The sequence below is a fragment of the Sinohyriopsis cumingii genome, chromosome 6 (assembly GCF_028554795.1).
Source record: "Sinohyriopsis cumingii isolate HCF-2022 chromosome 6, ASM2855479v2, whole genome shotgun sequence".
Taxonomy (NCBI): Eukaryota; Metazoa; Mollusca; class Bivalvia; order Unionida; family Unionidae; genus Sinohyriopsis; species Sinohyriopsis cumingii.
In genome coordinates, this window is record NC_142966.1 from 129,019,540 (window position 1) to 129,040,789 (window position 21,250).

At 36.1% G+C, this 21,250-nt stretch overlaps 1 protein-coding gene across 5 annotated transcripts in view; it reads left to right on the forward strand.

Moving 5' to 3' along the window:
- Positions 1-21,250, forward strand: part of LOC149797944 (uncharacterized) — a 127,813-nt gene that overhangs the window by 101,456 nt on the left and 5,107 nt on the right. For all 5 annotated transcript variants that reach the window (XM_089963005.1, XM_089963006.1, XM_089963007.1 and 2 more), the window contains 3 exons: positions 13,955-14,153; positions 14,545-14,658; positions 19,034-19,132. In XM_089963005.1, coding sequence (XP_089819131.1) covers positions 13,955-14,153; positions 14,545-14,658; positions 19,034-19,132 — 412 coding nt within the window. The remainder of the gene's footprint in view (positions 1-13,954; positions 14,154-14,544; positions 14,659-19,033; positions 19,133-21,250) is intronic.

The window sequence follows — 21,250 nt, forward strand, 5'->3', positions numbered from 1 at the left end:
TGGATGAAAATAAGTTGTATTTAATCAGAAACTATGATTCAATAGTTGAAATGGCTGCAGATGATTCTCCGGAAAATAAAAGATTCTTTTTGCGAAAAGATATTGATGCTAATAAAGTTAAAATAGTTGATTGGTATGCGATGATGTATTTTGGTGCTTTAGGAAAACCAATAAGATATTCTGATGAAAATTTTGAGAAATTTACAGAGGATGTTTATAAACAGAGAATAAAGTTATCACAAGGAAATGCAAGAGCATCAATTTCAGCAACACCTGAAAAATATTATAATCCCACAGAGGAACTTATTTCTAAATTAACATACCCCAAACTCAAAACATCATCTGAAGAAATTTCTGCTTTATTACAACCTCTTCCTCCTCGTCCCCCTTCCCTTTCATTACCTACAGGTAAGGAAATTTTGCCACCTAAAAGTAAAAGTTCATCACCTAAAAGTAAAAGTTCATCACCTAAAAGTAAAAGTTCGTCACCTAAAAGTAAAAGTTCGTCACCTAAAGATGAAAGTTCTGATTCATCCTCCTTTGATATTCGCCACTCCATTGAACTTCCTGAAATACGTGAAAAGTTTTATCCTCACGTAGAACGCCCCTGGTATATGGACCCACCTCCGGAACCAACAGCTTCAAACTACAGGGGTCCCACTGAGAAATATTTATTATACGATCCTGAGGGTAAAAAACTAGAAAGACACCCGGCTGGGACTCCCCCATCTCCACCAGAAATATATTCACCACGGACGTCGTCGGGGACATCGCCGGGGTCACCATCAGAGGAGGAGAAGAAATCTTCAACGCCGTCAGACGATTTATTTTACGTAACGCCATTGGAATCTCCAGAAACAAAAAAAACAGGAAGTGGATATTCAGTTTGTCCCGACAGTGTTGTCAATGATGTATCTCGCCTCGAAGTATTAATCGGAGGAAAGCGAGCCGGAAATAACTCTCGTGAGATAGTCAACGAAGCATCAGATATTTGTCAGCGATTATTCCGTGGTGGTATCATCGATTCTCATATTTACAAGGAGTTTGTCGATGAACTCATCGATTAAATCAACACAATTGAAATAATATGATTATTCATAAACATCAGCGCAGACCTAATCAGGTCCGCATAGTAAACTCTCGATTGCCAGTATACAAATATATTCACGGTAATGGATTCGGCGATATTGTTGGAAGTCTTGTCACGCGAGTAATACCTAAAATTGGACCCGTGATTAAGCAATTTGGGTTGAAAGCGATAGGAAAGATAGGTGAGACTGCCATTTCTGGTATCGGTAATTTGGCCAGTAAAGGCTTCAACGCTATCAAAAATAAAATATTAAGTTTAGTACGTAAAAAGCAACCTGTTAAATTACCTATTACCAGAGAAATGCCACCCGAAGTTAGTAAGGTCATAAATGATGCGGCAAATAAAAAAATAAATGATCTAGCACAGGAAGCTGCTATAACAAATCTAGCGCAGGAAGTTGCTAATATAAATCCAGCACAGAATGTTGCTAATACAAATTTAGCAAATACAAGTTTTGTTTCAGGTAGTGGTCTTCGTTTTAGACGATATTATTAGTAATAAATGTTCGCACAAGTGTCAAATGAAGTATTTGATATGGACGAGCCAGTAGGTAGGGACACATCAGTGCGAGATTTTCAGTATTTCTCGTACGATGTAGTTGAGCCAGATTCAAGAAATCGGAAGGAAATTCAAGTCCACGATACAACAAGATATTTTCTTCCATCTGAGGCGTATATCGAATTTGTTGGAAAAATTGTAAAGGCAGCTGATGGTACCAACTACGATGCGGATTTTGGTGTTGGTTTTGTCAATAATGGTATCATGGCATTATTCAAGAATGCCACTTACATGATTGATGGAAGAGAGATTGAATCAATTACGAACAACGTTGATATAGCAACGACTATCATAGGTCTAGCAAGATACTCGGATGATTTTACCAGATCAGCCGGTCCTAGTATGATGTTTGCCAAGGATAATTCCGACTACCCTGAACATTTACCATTTGATATTGGTAGACCGGTAGCCCCCAATGGCCAACTCGCTGATGTTCGTTCAGCGATGATTGCCCCCAATGGCAATTACAATCTTGGATTTGCCATAAGAAAAAATATGTTGAAGGGAGCTGAACGAAAATTCTCCTGTGCAATTCCATTATCTCATATTTTTGGATTTTGCAGACATTTCAGAAAAGTTATTTACGGAGCGAAGCATACGATATCTTTCGTTCGAGATGCCAATGATGACAGAGCCATTTGGCGAGATCCTGGTGATCCTGGTAAAGTTGTCCTTGAAAAAATTACCTTGTGGATGCCAGCAATAGTTCCATCAATGATCATAGAAGAAAAATTACTGTCGTTTATGAATCAAGGAGGAAAATCCATCATGTCTTGGTTGACAACAATGACTGACTCCAACGAAAATGTTAATTTGGACGGAATATTTACTTGGCGAATTGCGTCACAGCAAGGCTCTTCCGCACCTAGACATATCTTTGTTGCTCTGCAAAGCATGATCAGAGACGATCAATTACATAGTAACATGATATTCGATCGATTAGAGGCAACAAACGTATCGTTGAGAATAAATGGCCAACAGGAGCCATCCGAGGAAATAGCCATCGATTTTGAGAACAATTCGACGGCACGCGCGTATCATCGATTATTAAGTTTTATGGGACGTGATCAAAATATTGATACCGGATTGCAAATATCACAACTAGATTTTAATACTCTCTATCCCATCTATTACTTTTCCCTGGAACATCTCGATTTGGTAAAGCAGTCTGTCGTTGATATTCATTTCAAAGCCAGAATTAACACAGGAGGACCAGCAAGAGCCATCGCAGTAATTCTCAGTGATAGAACGATGATCCTGGAGGGTATCAGTGGTAGAATGAGAGTCATCGATGCACCCGTAGAGAACATGTAACAAAATTCTAAATTTAGATTAAGTGATTATTAATATGCCATACGATCACGTCAGCGTAACTCTGACTCCCGGTCAGGTGAAAAAACTTCATGCAGCAACAGCAGCACGACGAGGTTTAAGTTTAACTTTGAAAAGTAATCAACTTCACGGTGGACCTAACAAACTATCGTTAACTAAAAATCAACACGGACATTTCACCAGAGCCAGATCAGCAAATACTGGTATTCGCTTGAATCTCTCGATAGGTGCAATCAGAGATATGATCAAAGTAGGTGGTATTTTTCCTTTATTCGCCGCTATTCCAGGATTAATAGCTGCGGCGGCCCCCATGATTGCAAAAACAATAGGATTAGGTGCACTCGGTGGGATAAGTACCGCATTAGGAAAAAAGATCGTCGGAGGAAGATATCGTAAAAAAAAGGGAGGGTTTATCTCCCCCTTCTCTCTTCTAGCAAAAGTGCTGCAGACGCAACAAGGATCCGGCCTTTACCTAAGACGACCCCCGTACGGATCCGGTCTAAGTCGAGCCTACCAGCCTCAAATTTAGATTTAATAAGTGAAGCAAAAAAAAAGAAAATAAAATTTTTCAGAGGCGTATTTATGCGAGATCAACTACCAGATAAACCAAATCCTACCGAGACAGGAATAATAAATCTTGATGAAAATTCCGGTCCTGGCACTCACTGGGTTGCGTATGCGATTAATCCTCGCGAAATCATTTACTTCGACTCATACGGATTAGCACCACCAAACGAATTTATCAAATATGTGTCAAAATTAAAACTTCCGGTTTGGTATTCAACACTCCCAACACAAACATTAGCGGATCCACCAATATGCGGTCCAGAGTCAATTAATGTCCTTGATGCAATTTCAAAATCATCTCGTCCTTTTCGCAAAATTTTATTTGAATATACCGTAGATAAATATCATGGTTGACATTTACGGTAGGTCTCTCTTTAGGAAAGAAAAAAAAGATGCAGTCGACATCGATACATCAAAGTTTGCAACCAAGAGTGATATTAACAATCTTTTATCACTATCAGAAGTTGATCCTGGTGAAGTTGCTGTATTTCAAAATACCGAAGGGCGATTACAAACTAGCAACGTTAAAATAACTGACATAATCAAGCGAGACGAATACCGCGATCACATTAGTCAATTTACTCGCCAATCGGAGATGGTATTAAAATCTGTTGTTGATATCGCCGATATTATAGCAAAATTACCCCTGAAGGCCGATAAAACATTACACGACGAACTTCAAGATAGAATGACAAAAAGACTTAACAAACTAAATAACGATCTTAAAAAACTTGACGATATTTTAGCTAAATTTAGCAAAAAATTTGACGAGAATATAAAAACATCAACTGATACTTCCTCCGTATCAGATAAGAAAGCCGATGACGATCTTAGCGAGAAAATAAAAAAAATCAACGAGGAAATTACTGGTATTCTTGCCAAAATTAACGAAGTAAATATCTTGATGAGCCAGAAACCATCGATCGACGATCTCAACAAAAAAATCAACGAGGAAATTATTAAACTCGGTAATGTTGTTGTTCCCGAATTTACCAGGGGGATTAACGCGATGCAAGTACAAATAAAATCCATCAACGATGAAATTAACGTGGTACGTGAATTGGCTCGTCAAAAGTTAGATACATCAACGTACGATGAAAAAATTCAAGATTTAAGCACGAAACTTCTTGCTGCAACAGCAAAGATTGACCAATCCGTTGATAAAACTGGTCACGCCACTGACGTAAAGCAATTAGGTAGGGAAATTATCGAAACAACCACAAAAATTAACAATATCAACACAAAAATATCGTCATTGAATATCCCAAGATTGGCGAAATTTTATGTGCCAGATCATTTGATAGACAGAATTATACGATGCAATCTAACATTTGTGTTAACCATAAATAATCTTACCTGGACACCCCAGAATGACACATTTAGCTTTACCGCGCCAATTGCTGGCGTATATCGAGCACATATTATCTCCGATATAAAATTTAAGGTACAACCGGATCAGAATAATAAAATTTATGAATTCTGCCCTGGATTTTTTATTATTTCGTTAAGTGAATATGGCAATCCAACATTCACGCTAGAACCGCCAGATAGAACCACCATAGGACCGGTGAAGTATTTTGCAATTTTCGAATTTTTATCCGAATATAGGCAGTAATTCCGCAATTGTTATCGTAGATTAATAAATGACCGCATCTGATTACCGTTACAATCAGGCGCGATCATGGCAGGATTTGTTGCGAAAACAACTTGACGATTATCAGATAAAAATAAATAAATACCAGCGCAAATTAGTTATCATTGATGTTGCAGTGTACGCGGTATCGGCCGTGGTCGCTGGTGCAGGAATAATTCTATCCGCGGTAACAATGATAGCGCCAATCGTTGCAACAATAATAATCTCGTCAACAACAGCAATCGCGGGTGTTCTTAATATCATCGCGAAAAAGATATCCTCGTGCACAAGTGAAAAGTTATCTTCGTACAAAAGTAAACTAACTAAGATCAATGACGCATACTCGAAGTTATCATTGTTACTTTCTGAAAGTCTCAACGATGGTATTATATCCGATCTAGAATTTTCTACAATGATTAGTATTTACTCGGAGATTGAACAAATGAATATTAATAATGTCCGAGTTAGCCCAGATCGTGACAAACACGACACCGCCAACAACAACGTTAATATCGCTAAGTTCAACGAAACCCGAGTTTAGTATTAATTTCTCAACCCCAATTAGCGTTAACGAAATTGCATTAACACAATTGCGCGTCTACAACAGCTGGCCTAATGTTAGATCGAAATCATTTGGTAATTTGATGCCAAATAATTCACTTGTTTTTGCAAATAAGAATAAACCCGATGGAACACCCGATTGGATCGTCGTTGGTATACCAACGGGCAGTTATGAAATTGATCAACTGAATAATGAGTTTACCACTAGAATATCAAATTTAACCGGCGATGCTACTCCGGGAATAAAGATATCTTCACATGATCCAACACTATCGTCAATGATAGAAGTGAAATCACCGTACGTGGTAGATATTTACCAATCATCGATCAGGAATATATTAGGTTGGCCCGAGGTCGCACCTCTGATAAAACCAAAGAAATCGGATGTTATTATTCCAGGTTGGTATGATGAAACTCTTCCAGAACTACCGGAACCAAAAAAGGAAGATTTTACAACCAACGAAGGATGGTATGGAGATATCAAACACAAACCTTTGATCCACAGCGCCATCAATCTCATGAATAACCACAAAATTAACCTAGTAATATTCGCTTTCACTTTTATTAACGAAAGAATTCTCTCATGGTTGCCTCTTCCTAAAATCCCCCCAGATGTGAAAATCTTCGACGCTACCCACATTAACAGGATAATAGCCCCCATAGACGGTATCTTGGTAAGAAGAACACTAGACGAGTTTATTCAAGAACACGAATTACAATTAAATTTATTGCGAGGATCATTTCATGAATGCATCCTAAATAAATCTAGTTCATGTAGCGAAATTATAAAACACGTGAAAATTTTAAATCAACTTGCGAATGATATTGAATATTATCATGATATGTTTATTCGGGCGATAGTCGACGATATATCAATTGCCGAGTATGTTCTTCCTATCAGCAAATTCGAGTTGATCAAGAACTCGGGTGAGAAACAAAAATTCATGAGAGTATTTGAATTAACCGAGGAAACACTGCCAAATTTCAAATTTCCTAATTCTGATTTTGATGCGATGAGAAAATCCGTCACTGATACCATCGATGATTTATTTCCGAAATTACATGCCGCATGGACCAAAAAAGTACATTCAGAATTGATTCTTAAACACAATAACGATCCTGACAAAGGTGGACGACATATATCGCCGGGTATCGTTAATATAACGGAAGTTATCGCGATTTATCTTCACGCGGACGTTGTCGAGGGTAGTTATAATGTTGATGCGTCAGAGTCAAATCAAGCTCATCAGGGTTTTATATTGTATTCATTTTCACCTAGCGCATCTCCCGGTTATTTGATAATCAAGGAACCAATGAATCCGTTTTACCTGCGATGTCATAATCGATTATTGACAAGAATAAATTTCAAACTAACGGATCAGAAAGGAAATTTACTTGATATACGCGGGGAAACTGTGAGTATCAATCTTTTGGTGAAATCGTGAGCGAGATTTTCCAAATCTGTATCCCAGAAATATTTCTGGGGGAAAAATGGGCGAAAAAAATAAATAAAATCCAGGAGAATTTTCAAAAAATTAATCTTTTTTTTTTGTTTTGCGGAGATATTCAATTATTCTTCGTCACTCTCCGAATCAAATATTATTGGTACATAGGAGAATTTGATCCACGAATCAGCATCATAAGAAAATGTTGCGTTGTATTTTCCTTCTGCCACAAATTGTACTGATCGTGGTTTAATAAAGAAATGTTTTGCTGCTGCACTCATCGATGTAAACGCGATTTCCTCACCTGTTGCTTGATTCACTGATTTAACAGTCTTCGAATAATTAGGAAATCCACGGTTATTACCAAATCTTGAATTTTCACTCTGGGTTACCGCGCGCAGATTGGAAAGTTTATTGTTAAGTTTATTACCGTCAATGTGGTCGATAACAAGTCCTCTCTCTATTGGTCCTTTGTAGCATTCGAATATAAATCTATGATTCGAATAACATTCTGTTCTTTCATTTCTTTTATGGACTGTAAATTTGAGATATCCCGAATTACAAATACTACCAACACGTTTCTTTGTTTTGATGTTTCTGACATTACCATCCTCAGATGCTTCGTAACCTTCGATGATGGGATGCGATTTATATTCACTCATGGGAATCGTTGATTTCATTTCCATATATGATATTCTCTTTGTTTAAATCGTAATTTGCTTTGAAACGATTAATATAATCTTCTTCGCATTTTATTACCGAGGAGGATCTTTTTTCATAATATCTTCGTAATTCACGATATTTTTTTCCTCCACAAGAGAAACATAATCTTGTTTTTCCTCGAATACCAACTTGGCAAACTAAACATCGTTGTGGTCCTTTGTTGCCTCGTCGAATTTCGTATATGTGAGCACCACAGTATTCGCCTCTGCAGGATTTGTCACATGACTTTGTTGATCCGACTATTATCCACGCGCATTGCTTCATTATATTTAGATATTTGTCTAAAATATAATAATGGATTTATTTGATCTCGATGAGGCAGAATATATCATTCCTGAAGTTGATAGTGCGAAGAAGGAATTTTTTGATGATGGAGCGATTCATGTTTGGTCGACATGGAAAACTAACTTTGTTGATGCTACGATGAATCTGGAGCGAGCGAAGAAGATAATCGAACATATAAAAAACTCACACAAAAAAGAGAGATTTATTTTCGGAATAAAATTTATTGCACAAATGCCCGATGACATTTGGATTATTCGTGATAAACGAGATCCGGTACGCGGCGGTAAGAAAAATGTTGTTCTTGATAAAAATTCGAAACCAGGATTGCTGCTGGGGATTGATGGTCCTTATTATGCTAGGGCGTATCCTTCTAGTGCTGTTGTCTATGGAATTTATCGGCTGAATAATAATCCTGATGTGAAAAATCTACCTGCGATGAGGGAATCTCCGATGATAAACTGCGTAGCTGAGCGAGTTATCGAACATATGAGGAATGCCCGTCGCGGATCTGGTCTGACTCAATTGAGATTGGATAAAATTAATTCATGGGCAAAGACAGTTACTGATGGCGCATCAATCGATGATGTTGCTGCGTTAAGTAAGAAACTTAAATTTCCTATTACGGTTAAAACACTATCGGGTGAAATATTATATTCATCGCCGTATAATTCTCGAGGAACACCAATCGAAATTGTTGATCATAATTCACATGCGTGGAGTCAGTCGGTAATGATATTTCCGCGAGATCGTGTTGTTAAGTTTTATCCCGTGGAATCCAAAGATAGTTCCGATGCAATGTTTAGATATATCAAACTATTAGCCAAGTCCGATCCAATATCGATTTGGTTATTTTCTAGCGAAGAAAGATACGATCAATTTATCTTACCACGCGGAGATATTTACCGAGATGAAATATTACACGAAGCGATGAGAAATATCGCGGAGAAGTATTCGTCTAATCCAGATCGATTACTGACAAATTGCTTTACTGTTCCGTCTGTTGCCGCTCACGCCGCTAGAGAGAGAAATTCGTGGAAACCTACAAGAAATGAATTTCTCAATGATATTCAACTTAGTTGTATCGAATACGGCCATGGAGGATTATGGAATACCAAATATTATTTCGAGGATATGATTTCCGTTGATATGAGCGCATGCTATCCTGGAAGTTTCCTTGGATATGGTGATTGTGCAGATTACTTTGCTAAATTCGGTCATCCCACCAACGAGATGACTAGAGTTGCAATTAACGGACCGTTACCCGATTTTGTAATGACAGGATTCGCTCATGTTACTTCATTCGAACTTGCTGAGAATTTGCATAAAATTTGTTATATTTGGTTTGGTCGGCATTTATCTCAGCGAAGATGGGTCCCTACGGTATTGTTGAGATTTATGTTGGATTCGTCGATGTTGATATCGCTGACGGTAAGTGAAGCGATTATATCGTATAGAAAGCAGACCGAGGTGTGGTTACCCACGGATTGTGAGAACGCGAAAGATATTGGAAGAAAAATAATTGGTAAATTTACTCAAGGAGGATCAGTTGATCATAAACATCGCCACGCTAGGTTATTTATCAATGATGCGGAGATGGATTTTATTATTGCTGATACAGTGTCAAGAGGAATATTTTGCAACAGAGAAAATATTATTATTGATGGAACGAAGTTGGGTACAGTGATCACTTATCTCGATGGAGAATCCGCGCAGTATACTCATTTAAGATCATCGATGCTCGCTTATGTGAGTATCAATCTACTATCAATGATAAATAAATTTGCTGATATCGCGGTAAGGGTTGCAACGGATTCATTTTATATCGATAAGAAATTTCAATGTAGATTGGAAAATTTAATCACCGATGGTTCCTGGGGAACTTGGAGAATAAAAAACGAGGATATTCTAGATTATTGTGAGGACGCGGATGTAGAAGATTGCGATAAATTTCATAAAGATAAATGCGATGAAGTATCAACAGCAGTATCAGTGTTTGATCCAATTTCACGAAACAAATTTGTTTATCTTAATGGTCCTGGCGGCAGTGGTAAAACAACAAGAGCAATAAATTTATTTTCAAAATCTGATATGATCGTGTTGACTCCAACTCATAGATTAGCGCGAGAAATAAAACAACGTGGCGTTAATTCTTGTACTTATCACAGTTATTTCAAATATAGTGGTGGATTGTGGGATCCGGCTCGAATGGGAAATAAATATATCAACAAGATTATAATATTTGATGAAATTTGCACGGTAAATTTAGTTATGTTAAAATTATTCCTGAGTTGGCTAGAAGAAAAAAATACTGCAGTAATAATGTGCGGCGATCACGGCCAACCTGATCCTATTGATGGTGAATCTCCTCACAGGTGGCTTAGAAATTTTGTAGATTATTATGAAGAAATTGACGCTGATTATAGATCTAATGATATTTTACTGACCGAGTTTAAAAAAATGATTCGATTGCAACCTAATAAATTTCAATGTGATGTGATGAGAAAAATAATCGACGAAACTTCGATGGATAATTTTCTAAATTTGTGGCGTCCAGATCATTTGATCGTTGCTAGCAGAAAAATTATTCGTGATAATATTCAAGAAATATTATTCAAACTTCATTGTGATAAATTTCCAACATTGCAGGTGCCGTTGTGTTATAGGCCAACTGATACTAGGAAACAAAATATCAATGTTATTTTGCCATGTGGAGAAGAAAAAATATTAGTTTTGAATGATATTATTTTCGTTGATATTAATCTTGTCAATGATGCAATAAACGCAGAAAGATCGCCATGGAAACTCGGATACGCAGCAACGATACATTCATCACAGGGATTAACAGTAGATGGCCAGGTCTGGATCGTCGATGATAGAATTTCCTGGTCAAATTTAGTTTATCTGGCCGTGTCTCGAGTAAGAAAATTATCTCAGTTAGGTAGAATTAAATTTCACATTAACGACGATGGTGGTAATTGAGTATCCTTTGGTATTATTTGTAATTCTTCTTTGGTAAATCCGCGTTGTGGCGCTAGTGAATCTAGAAAATAAATCGCTGGCCTTCCTGATGATCTTGTTACAGCTGATATTTTATGTGTCGTAACACTCCAGTTTGGATCAGTTGCTCTTTTTCTGCCACCCTCGGCTTCTCCCTCCTTATATAAATATCTGACCGTGACGCTACCTAACACAGGTGGAATAGTAGAATTTCGCTTTAGTGGTATTTTTGTCTTTGTAATTGCAATTGCGGGTTTCATTGATATTGTTCGTGTTACTTCGTTATTTAGCGCATTAATCACGTGAGGTAATCTTGTTACCCAATCGTGAGATCGTTTATCTTGGATAAATTCTCTCGCGTACTGATATCCGAATAATCGTTCTGCAAGAGTTTTATTGAATCTCTCAACGATAGCTTGATTGTGATGAACACCTACAATACCGCGACGGATTTTAACATTATTCTTTTTCATCAGTGAAGTAACCGCGCCAAGAAATTCTCGACCTGGATCAACCTGAAGAAGATTTGGCCATGTCAACGGGGATCGAGAATAAATTTCGCTAAACGCCTTAGCGATCTCCGTTGCTGTTTTATTCGATAATGGCTCTGCTTCTTTATACCTGCTGGCGATATCAACGACTGTCAGAACATATTTATATGTGACGCCGTCAACGGTATCGTAAGGAAGAAACATAAGATCAGCCTGATGGACTTCATTAGGGACGCTGACAGTGAAACTCGCATATGGTATTTTCTTAGGCGGAGGGAGGTATATTTGCCAAATTGCCTGTTTCGATAGCCACGATTCAGCGACAGATTGCTTTACTTTTGCTGCCTTAGCAAGTTTGTCTATTGCTGATTTTCCTTTCCAGAATCCTCGCGGAGAATAATATATTTGCTCCATTATAAATTACCAGCACCTAGTACTAATTTACCTTTCATCGCGCCTTTTATTAACCAAGTTGCCAATTTCTCTTTGAAATTTTTATCAGGAATAGCATCTATTGCGTGAATTAATTTAATATCAGCGAGATGTCTTTGTTGTAAATCTCCGCTGCGATATGCAAGATCGTGATAGTAGCATGCGTTATCGATAGCGTTTACTGGATCCTCGCCAGGATTTGGTTGATTATTATCGTTAAGTCTTATATCTAGCCTTGTACCAGGTCCGCAGTAATTATATCCTGGTAAATGCTTCTCTCCGGGATATTTCGCCCAGGGAGCTCCAGGCAGATTTGTTAAGGAGGTTGCGATGTCTCCTCCGGTTCTACTTTTTTTTTTACAAATCTAAACTTAATTGTCTTGCAAACTTCACATTCTCCCTTGATTGCATTCCTGTTGTTGCGTGTAACGACTTCGATTGGATTTAGCGTAGCAGTTCGAGTGCGACACTTAACACAATATGAATCCATAATATTCTAATAACATGAATGTAATTGATTTTTCAGCCACAAAAAAACGCGAGCAAGTGAAACACATCGATGCATTACCAAATTCGATAAGAATGATAATCATTGGACCATCTGGTTCTGGAAAAACTCAGTTATTGCTAAATTTGATAATGCGATGGCTAAAATGGGATAAATTATATTTAGTTGCGCCGTCCGTAGATGATCAGCGATGTTATCAAGTGCTAAAAGAATTTAGCGATAATACTGAGGATGGCACAATAGAATTTATAACGGATATCAATGAAACTCCATCAGTAGAAAGTTTAGATGGCGATACTAATAATCTTGTTGTTTTCGACGATGTGATGCTGGATAAGCAAACTAATCCGGCCAGAATATTCTCGCGTGGCCGACACAAGAACACCGATGTGATTTACGTGACGCAGCGATATACGCAAATTCCGAAGGTTATTAGAGATAATTGTAATATTTTATCAGTTTTCAATGGCGTTGATACTCACACGCTGAGGAATATACATCAAACCTGGTGCAATGGCGATATGGACATAAATAAGTTCAAAATTTTCTTTAGTCACGCTCAAGCGACACCACACGGTTTTGTCACGATTAATCTTCACGATCCGCGTAGTAGGTATCGAATCGGTCTTGATCAGATTTACTCATAAAATTGCAACCCCCATAATGAAATTATGGTCAATTACGGCAAATAAATTTTACAATACCCCCCCCCAAAAAAGATGCCATTTTTTTTGTGTCCGAAAATGCAAATTTGGGGGGAATTTTTCGGATTATTTCGCGTAGGAGGCTTTATTTTTGAATTCTGAGGGTTCTACGGAAATTATTTGTCTAGAAGGGTTAATTTCGTCTGTGCCAGGGGGTCTGTAGAACTTCCCTGCTGCTATATCTAGATATCGTAAATTCAGAAACGTCTCTGAATATAAGGTAAAACGATGCAATATTGTCGCAAATTGATGAACAAAACATATTAAAAATATTCCCAGCTGTGTTAAATTCGAGATAAAAGATTTTTGATTGATATCTTGGCAATATTTGTGAAGTTAGTGTTTCAAATTATGTTTACTGATCCTGCAGTTTTAAAATGACCACTAGCATTTTATCTAATCGTCAAATACAAAGCAATTGTTCCCCAATACGATTTCACCAAATTTAAAAGCAAGCACACTAATAATTGAAATTATAGTTGTTATGTTTGTAAACTATAATATTTTAACAGGTAATTCTTCTGGCCATATTTAAAATATATAAAAAAATAAATTATCTATATTTATATCCACGAATATTAGGAAAGAGTTTTAATCTATTTTTCTTTTTTTTGTTTAAATAATGAAGGTTGAGCAAGCTTGCTGGCGACATGCTTATGCATGAAAATACGAACATAACAGACCTGAGTGATGCCAACAGGCCTATTAAGTTATCAGAAACATACTCTGAGCTTTATGATAATGAATGGACCGATGCATTTGAAGAACTAACAGGACGTGGCCTAACAGACATACTTGCTGTTGAAAAACTGCTTAATATGCTATTGGTGTATAGCTATTTTTCTCTATTTGTGTTAGCACGAAAGTTCAATACTGCCTTAAATAAAGTTATAGTTGTATCCATGCACAAAACAGAATATCATTGATAACATTGAGTAAAGATCCAGTCATACATGAATTTTTAACTGTAAACATTACATATTTCCAAGGATAATAAAACATAAGAAAGGTAGAAAGACAGATGAGAATGTATGTATTTTTTATATTTATAAAAATCAAAGGCACGTTATACAATGCAAATATACAATACTAGGTTAAGTTATCCACATGCATAATTGAATTTAGAGAACTTAAATGTCGACAAAACAACGCTGGTTGTGTCATGAATGATAATGTATTTGTTATGTATTACATGATTGATCTCTTTGTCTCCTGCAGTTGTCCTTTCGCAAATGCAGAGAAGTCACGTGGGAGAGATACCAGTCTTTAAAGTCTACTGTGTCTACAGTTGATATTGTTCATGTTCTTCCTTCTGTGCAAGAGTCCACTGAGGTACAATATATATTCTGATAATACATGAGGGTGCACATATCAGTTTCGTTGTCCACTATTTAAATCGTATTACATATTTCAGACGCAGAAAAGTTATTGTAGGTACCCCAGATACATATTCATTCAAGACCGCTCAGAAGGCCAAAGTGATAAGAGCATCTGCCTTAGGTGGGGAAGGTCGCGGGTTCGAAATTCGGCCGAGTCATGCCAAATTAACTATACAAATGGTACTAGCATCTACCTCGCTTAGTGCTCAGCATTAAGATGTTACTGTTAGGACTAGACGGCCTGGTGACAGGAAAATGAGACTGGGCGGGACATGATTCTACATGTCTATGGCTGGATACCACGTATAAATGATATACTGAAGACATCGTAGCAATATGACTAAAGCTGTTTAAGTTATAGCCAAATCACACACACACACATTATCGTTATCGTTTAACTATCTTCTGTGCAAATAAATACAATCGGCATTTATACACAGCGTTTACTTTCATATCTTCGTGAATTAATAAAACTCTTGCTATGGTTAAAGGTAAACTGTTTTAATAATTGTCAGATTATCAATGAGTCATTTTCAATGTTCATATTTCTCTATCTCTCTATCTATCTATCTAATTATATATATATATATATATATATATATATATATATATATATATAAGCCGTTTTATACCGTGCAAATATTGACTTTTCCTTTTCCTATTCATGCAACCTGGTCCGACGATAAAAAACACTTCTAATGATTCTGAATTTTCCTCGCATAATAAGAAATATAAAAATATATCCAGCAATTCAGAAGCACAAAATAAGGAGGCAAGTAATTTAGATGGGAATTGTTTCAGTTCATTTCTAATGATAATAAGCATACACACACATATACATATATTTTCTTAATATAATCCATAAGGTTGGATAGTTATAATAAGTTCCATACAATAATTAATCCTTGCCACGCATTTCAGCCTCCATCGCTTAAAAAGGCGCTTTAATCCACGCGACCTTGTCAGCTTTCCACCCACCCACACCCACACACCCCGTGAATAGAACGTATGGAAAAACGTCAAAGGTAGAGACTGGAGTCATGCGGCTAAGCTCAGCAAATGGAATTTAATACTCAGCTTCATAAACAATCCGCAGTTTTCCTCACATAATCATGCGTAAACGGAAAAATCTATTAGCATTTCCAATGCTTGTCTAATAAAAGTATGTATAAGAATTTCATTACATAAAATATGTATCGAATTATGCTCAGAGCCTAAACAGTAAACTAAGGGGATGATCTGGATACAAAGTTACTCTTAGGCTCCTATATTTATACAAATTACAAGATTATTCATCGATTCGAATGTCAAAATTGATACATTGGCAATTTTCAGAAACTTCAAGAGATTTAGTGTTCTTAGTAGAATTCATGGCAAATCATGTTAATAATATCTAAGCAGCATTGACAAATGTCCTGTATTTTATTTTCATTTTCAGTTTGTTTTTAAACCCTTTTATATACGTTGTATGTGCCTCAGTTTAGTTATTAGTTGATGGAACTCTAGGCGTCTATATATATACGTCCCTCATTGATCTAACTATCCAACTACCGTTTTATTATTAAATCCTGAATTTATAAGGACATATTTTATTAAGTTAAAATAAATGTTCATATGATATTAATAAAGAATTGTTGTCCAATGTTACCTACTGATGTTCTTCAATTATCAGGCATATCAAAATCAATATGATGATCTTTTTAAATGTTCAAATAAAAATCGACACTGATCGTTCAGACAATAAGCGGAGGTAAATGCGAGTGAGAACAGCGGTGAAAGTACCTTCCTTACGCGTTGCATACGTCGTTGAAATTTCCGAAATTGGCTCATGATCATTGTTCATTCAATAACATATGGTAAATTCCTTTTGGTGATTTCTTTGTAATAATATTTTAAGCAACGCTAGCAAGTCACGAGTCAACGACAAGCACAAATTGACTCATTAATCTGTGAAAATGGTTGGACCACACATATATATAGGCCAATAATGTGGGTAGGAGTATTACACTCATAACGGAGAGAAACTTTTTAAATCACATAAATGGATATACTGTAATATATAACCGTCAAGTCAATGAAGCGAAATGACAATTTAAAACATTTTTACATCATATTATCAGGCATCCTTTCCTAATAAGTCTATAATTGATCGGAACCTTTATTTCATCGAATTAATTTTATTGCGCAGCTAAAACATTTACAAACGTATATGTGAGAGATAGCTCTATAGACTTGAACTAGTGCAGACTGAATTCATCGAATATTCATCTGGTAAGATAATGTTTGATTGTATTTTTAGCAAAATATTTTCATTTATTTTTCCTGTCTGTTGTTTGTTTTGTTAGGTTCTTTTCACAATTTACTGCATCCAGAATATTATTTCCTTTTTCCAAGCCATAAATATTTAGAAATATCACTGATGATCATTTATCAAAATTACAACTCACAACGTCTATCCATTGTTATGTTTCTAGCCTGAGACAACAGTGGTTGTAGAAACAAGTGAACCGTTGTAGTTAGAATATCAGAGAGAACAGCACGGAAAAAAACGGGAGTGAAATGGTCACAAAAAAGCCAATTTGCTCCCTATTTATGTATATGTCAATCTGTATTTCTAGTTTTTTATTAGAATTTGATCCGAACTTTAATTTGTAGCTCGAAATAAATATGTTAACGAGAATCACGTCAGTTCATCAAAGTAATGATTAAACAAAATAGTCATTGTACGTAGGGTAAAAAACAATGCACATAAACTGATGTGTTTAACTGAACATATCTATAGTATACCAATTATTTAGCATACAATTCCGAATCCATCTTTACCAATGGACAGGTTAAATATGTGTGAGTAAATTATAAGTGTTTCATATGATCCAGTAAGATCTTTGACGTTCATATTTTGCACTTAGATGTATTTTGTACACCTCAACAAGGGCTCCTGCATTTGAAAATAAGGCTCGTTGTCTGGTTTCATCTCTCTCTCTCTCTCTCTCTCTCTCTCTCCAGCATAAATGTACAAAGAACAATATTGAGTAAAATATATTTTAGGGCTGTGATATAAATTTGTTACGATATCGTAATGCTATTTACTATTGCCGACTGAATTAAAATCAAACATTAAACAAGTATAACATAACTGCATATTGTTACATTTGTTATCGTAATGCTGTTTACTTTTGCCGACTGAATTAAAATCAAACATTAAACAAGTATAACATGACTGCATATTGTTACATTTGTTGAAAATATGTTCCTTAATTGCTAGACTGAGGTCGAATGGAATAGTGCAATAGTGGTATTGGGCAATGTAAATTCTACAAACTACAAAAAGGATATATATATATATATATATATATATATATATATATATATATATATATATATATATATATATATAGTTAGTCACTTGTCTCTCCTGTACTGTGTTTATCGTCACTGCTTCATTATTAACATTTCTACTAGCAAGCGGTAATAGTAGTGTCATGTTAACAACAGCAAATACGCAGACAAATTTAATGTAGCTAAGTTTGGTCATGATACGAATGTACGGTGTTCGAATCGAAACATGAAGAGAAACTGCATTTAAAGCCACATACACATGTTTTAAACGAACTAACACACCCACACTAGTCGAGGCAGTATAAAATAATCCATTTAGTTCATTAATAATATGTCTAATGAGATATGATTTGATTTGAAAGTAAACTATCCGGATAATTTTGCCACCAATGCATGCAGCGACACAGAAATATTAAACAACCGGAAAAAAGAGGGTGAACGTACACCGCAATCAAATGAAGAGGTGAGACTAAATAATTGAAGGCTATATCCAGTAGGAGAAGCTATATAAAGACAGTTGCTAATGTAAATATATATTGACGTTTGCATTTGCCCTGTATGACAATGCAATACATGTATTCAACTATATGAATAGAACAGTTGAATAAAATGTCATGAGAATTGATTGTAAGAACTTAAAGTGAACTGTATTGATCATTTGCTCAATTTTGACAGATTATTTTCAAATGATGTATCGTAAAGGGATCTGTGCTCTAAGAATATTGCATCTAAAGCAAATTAATCTATGTTACAACATGTGTCCATGATGACCATATTGTACTGTGTTGTATGACACTGAAATCACGACAGTGATCATGGTATTTTTATTTGATATATTTTGCCCTTGTTTATATGGTTATGGACTTGACATCCGTCCCTATCAATGGATCGTTGTGTCTTCTTATGTCGCTTTACAATGAGGTCGACCATATGCGTGCATTGCAATCACTAATACTAACGATGTTAAAATATTGTACATTTCCTTTCAGCATCTTACTTGCACAACTACATTGACTGTTGATCAGGAAAGAGAAATAAAAAGAATTTGGCGGACAGCAACATCTGCATTGATGGATGAAGCCCTGAGGGTAATGCAACACATCAGGATTAAAAGAAATAGTTTTCATCTCTTGTGGATAAAATGGAATGGTTGAATTATGGGAATCTAAAATTCAGTGACATTAGCTTGGCTATTTGTCCCTCATTTATATTTGCTTATGGCATATAAGGAAAGGAAGAGTAAACGGTTTAAGAGAGGAAAATGACTGGTCAGGCAGAATGAATAGAAAATCATTGCAAACAGTAAATGGCGGTAGGGTTGTTTTTGGAGTTATTTAAGGTTTAACGAGATTTTTCAGCACAAGATAGGCTATACATAGCGGCCAGTATCAGTCGTGGAGGAAGAACCCGGAAAACCCCGGGAAAGAACTACCGACCCACGAGAAGCTACTGGCAAGCATTCTCACGTAGCCACATCGGCCGAGCCCGAGACTCGAACCCAAGCAGAGGTGAGACGGCAGTGATCCGTAACGATGTGCGCTTTAGACCACTCGGTTAGTCGGGGCCCCTAAGTGGCTGAAGGGAGTGCTGGATAAATAATACAATCAAAGTGTATTAATCCTGAATCTCAAGTCAAGAACATTTTAGGAGCACTCCTATTATCTTCTAAAGAAAATTGCATCAAGCCCCATTAAGGCAAATGTGATATTTCTGTCATTGGCTATAGCGATATTACAGAGCGGGACCGAATAATATAATTTAAATCAAAATTAAACGTCCCTGTCCCTACACGAGCACATTTCTGGACTATGCCTACTTTTAGATCAGAAGTGCCTTAAGCTCCTATGAGCATAGCATTATATTCGAGTTGGGACAATTTATAAAAGTTAAATCAAGCATTAAAATCGCTTTATTTTTGTTTTAATTATAGTGGTGGTCTCGAGATAGTGTCTTGTTGGGGATATCGAATTTAACGTTTTATATTACTTAATATAATTATTCCAGTTGTGCAGGTTCCCAAGTATGCATAGCATTTGCAGCGAGATGCATTATGTACACATATATTAATATACATTCTTTACATTATATGTTTGATTATTTCTTGTACAGCATTTATTTTGCATATCCTCAGCTCAGTTAAACTGAGTGCACTATTAGTCTCTTTAAACATTTACCTTATCCCCAATTTTGATATGCTTAAAAATTTGCATGTATTTATTTCTTGATTTTATACTTCATTATTCTTATGAAATAGATCATATGTAGACATGATATTATGCTGTCGACATGCATAGTATACAAATCTAATTCATGCATACCTTCTGAAGTGTGAACATATAGACCAGAGTGTGTATTGTTCTAGTACCCACGGGGAATGTAACATTTTCGTGTTCAGTGTATCGGATTCCGAATCGCAAAGGATAAATGCAATGATGTCAACCCAGTTTTTGACGTAATTCCACTAGACAATTTTTTATCTTTCTAACAGAATGCGATCTGTATAATAAATCTCTATTGTACGAACCATTATAGCATTTCTGCATTACGTTTATTGGACGAACATTGGCATCTTTTATTTTTAATTTCCTAATTTTTATATTCCAAGAAACTTTTATATTCCAAGAAAATATTTGAAGATACTTTAGCATGAAGGAATACATATTAAGATTATTCGGGGAACAACAATTCTTCTTACATTTTAAACGATGCTCGTATTCAGCACTACAGAGCCATTATTGAGGTGATATTCTCCTAAACCTTGAACTTACACTGATGATATTATACTTGATTCGAACATTTGGAAGATGTTTTATTTGGTAAATTGACTCAGTTATATTAGCAATACAACCTAGAAGTCACGTTATTCTACCAGCCGTTACTTTCTATATTCAGACCTACTTATAACAATCTTCTTGGACAGCTATAATAAAACGAAACCTAAGAACTGCATTAACTTGACCTGAGCTCAAATCAAAATGAAAATATGTGACCAGGCCTTCACATTCAAATGAGGCATTTTTCACATAGCGTTGTCATACTTGACACAAAGTAATGCTCATAATATAGATTCAAGTCCCTTCTCCCTCTTATAAACTTGAAAACTATGGTCTCCTAAACAGGTTTACGCAGTTAAAAATAGGCATACTACGAGATCATCTACTTGCATTGTGTACACACGACTATCGATATCAGTGAATACCAAGTTT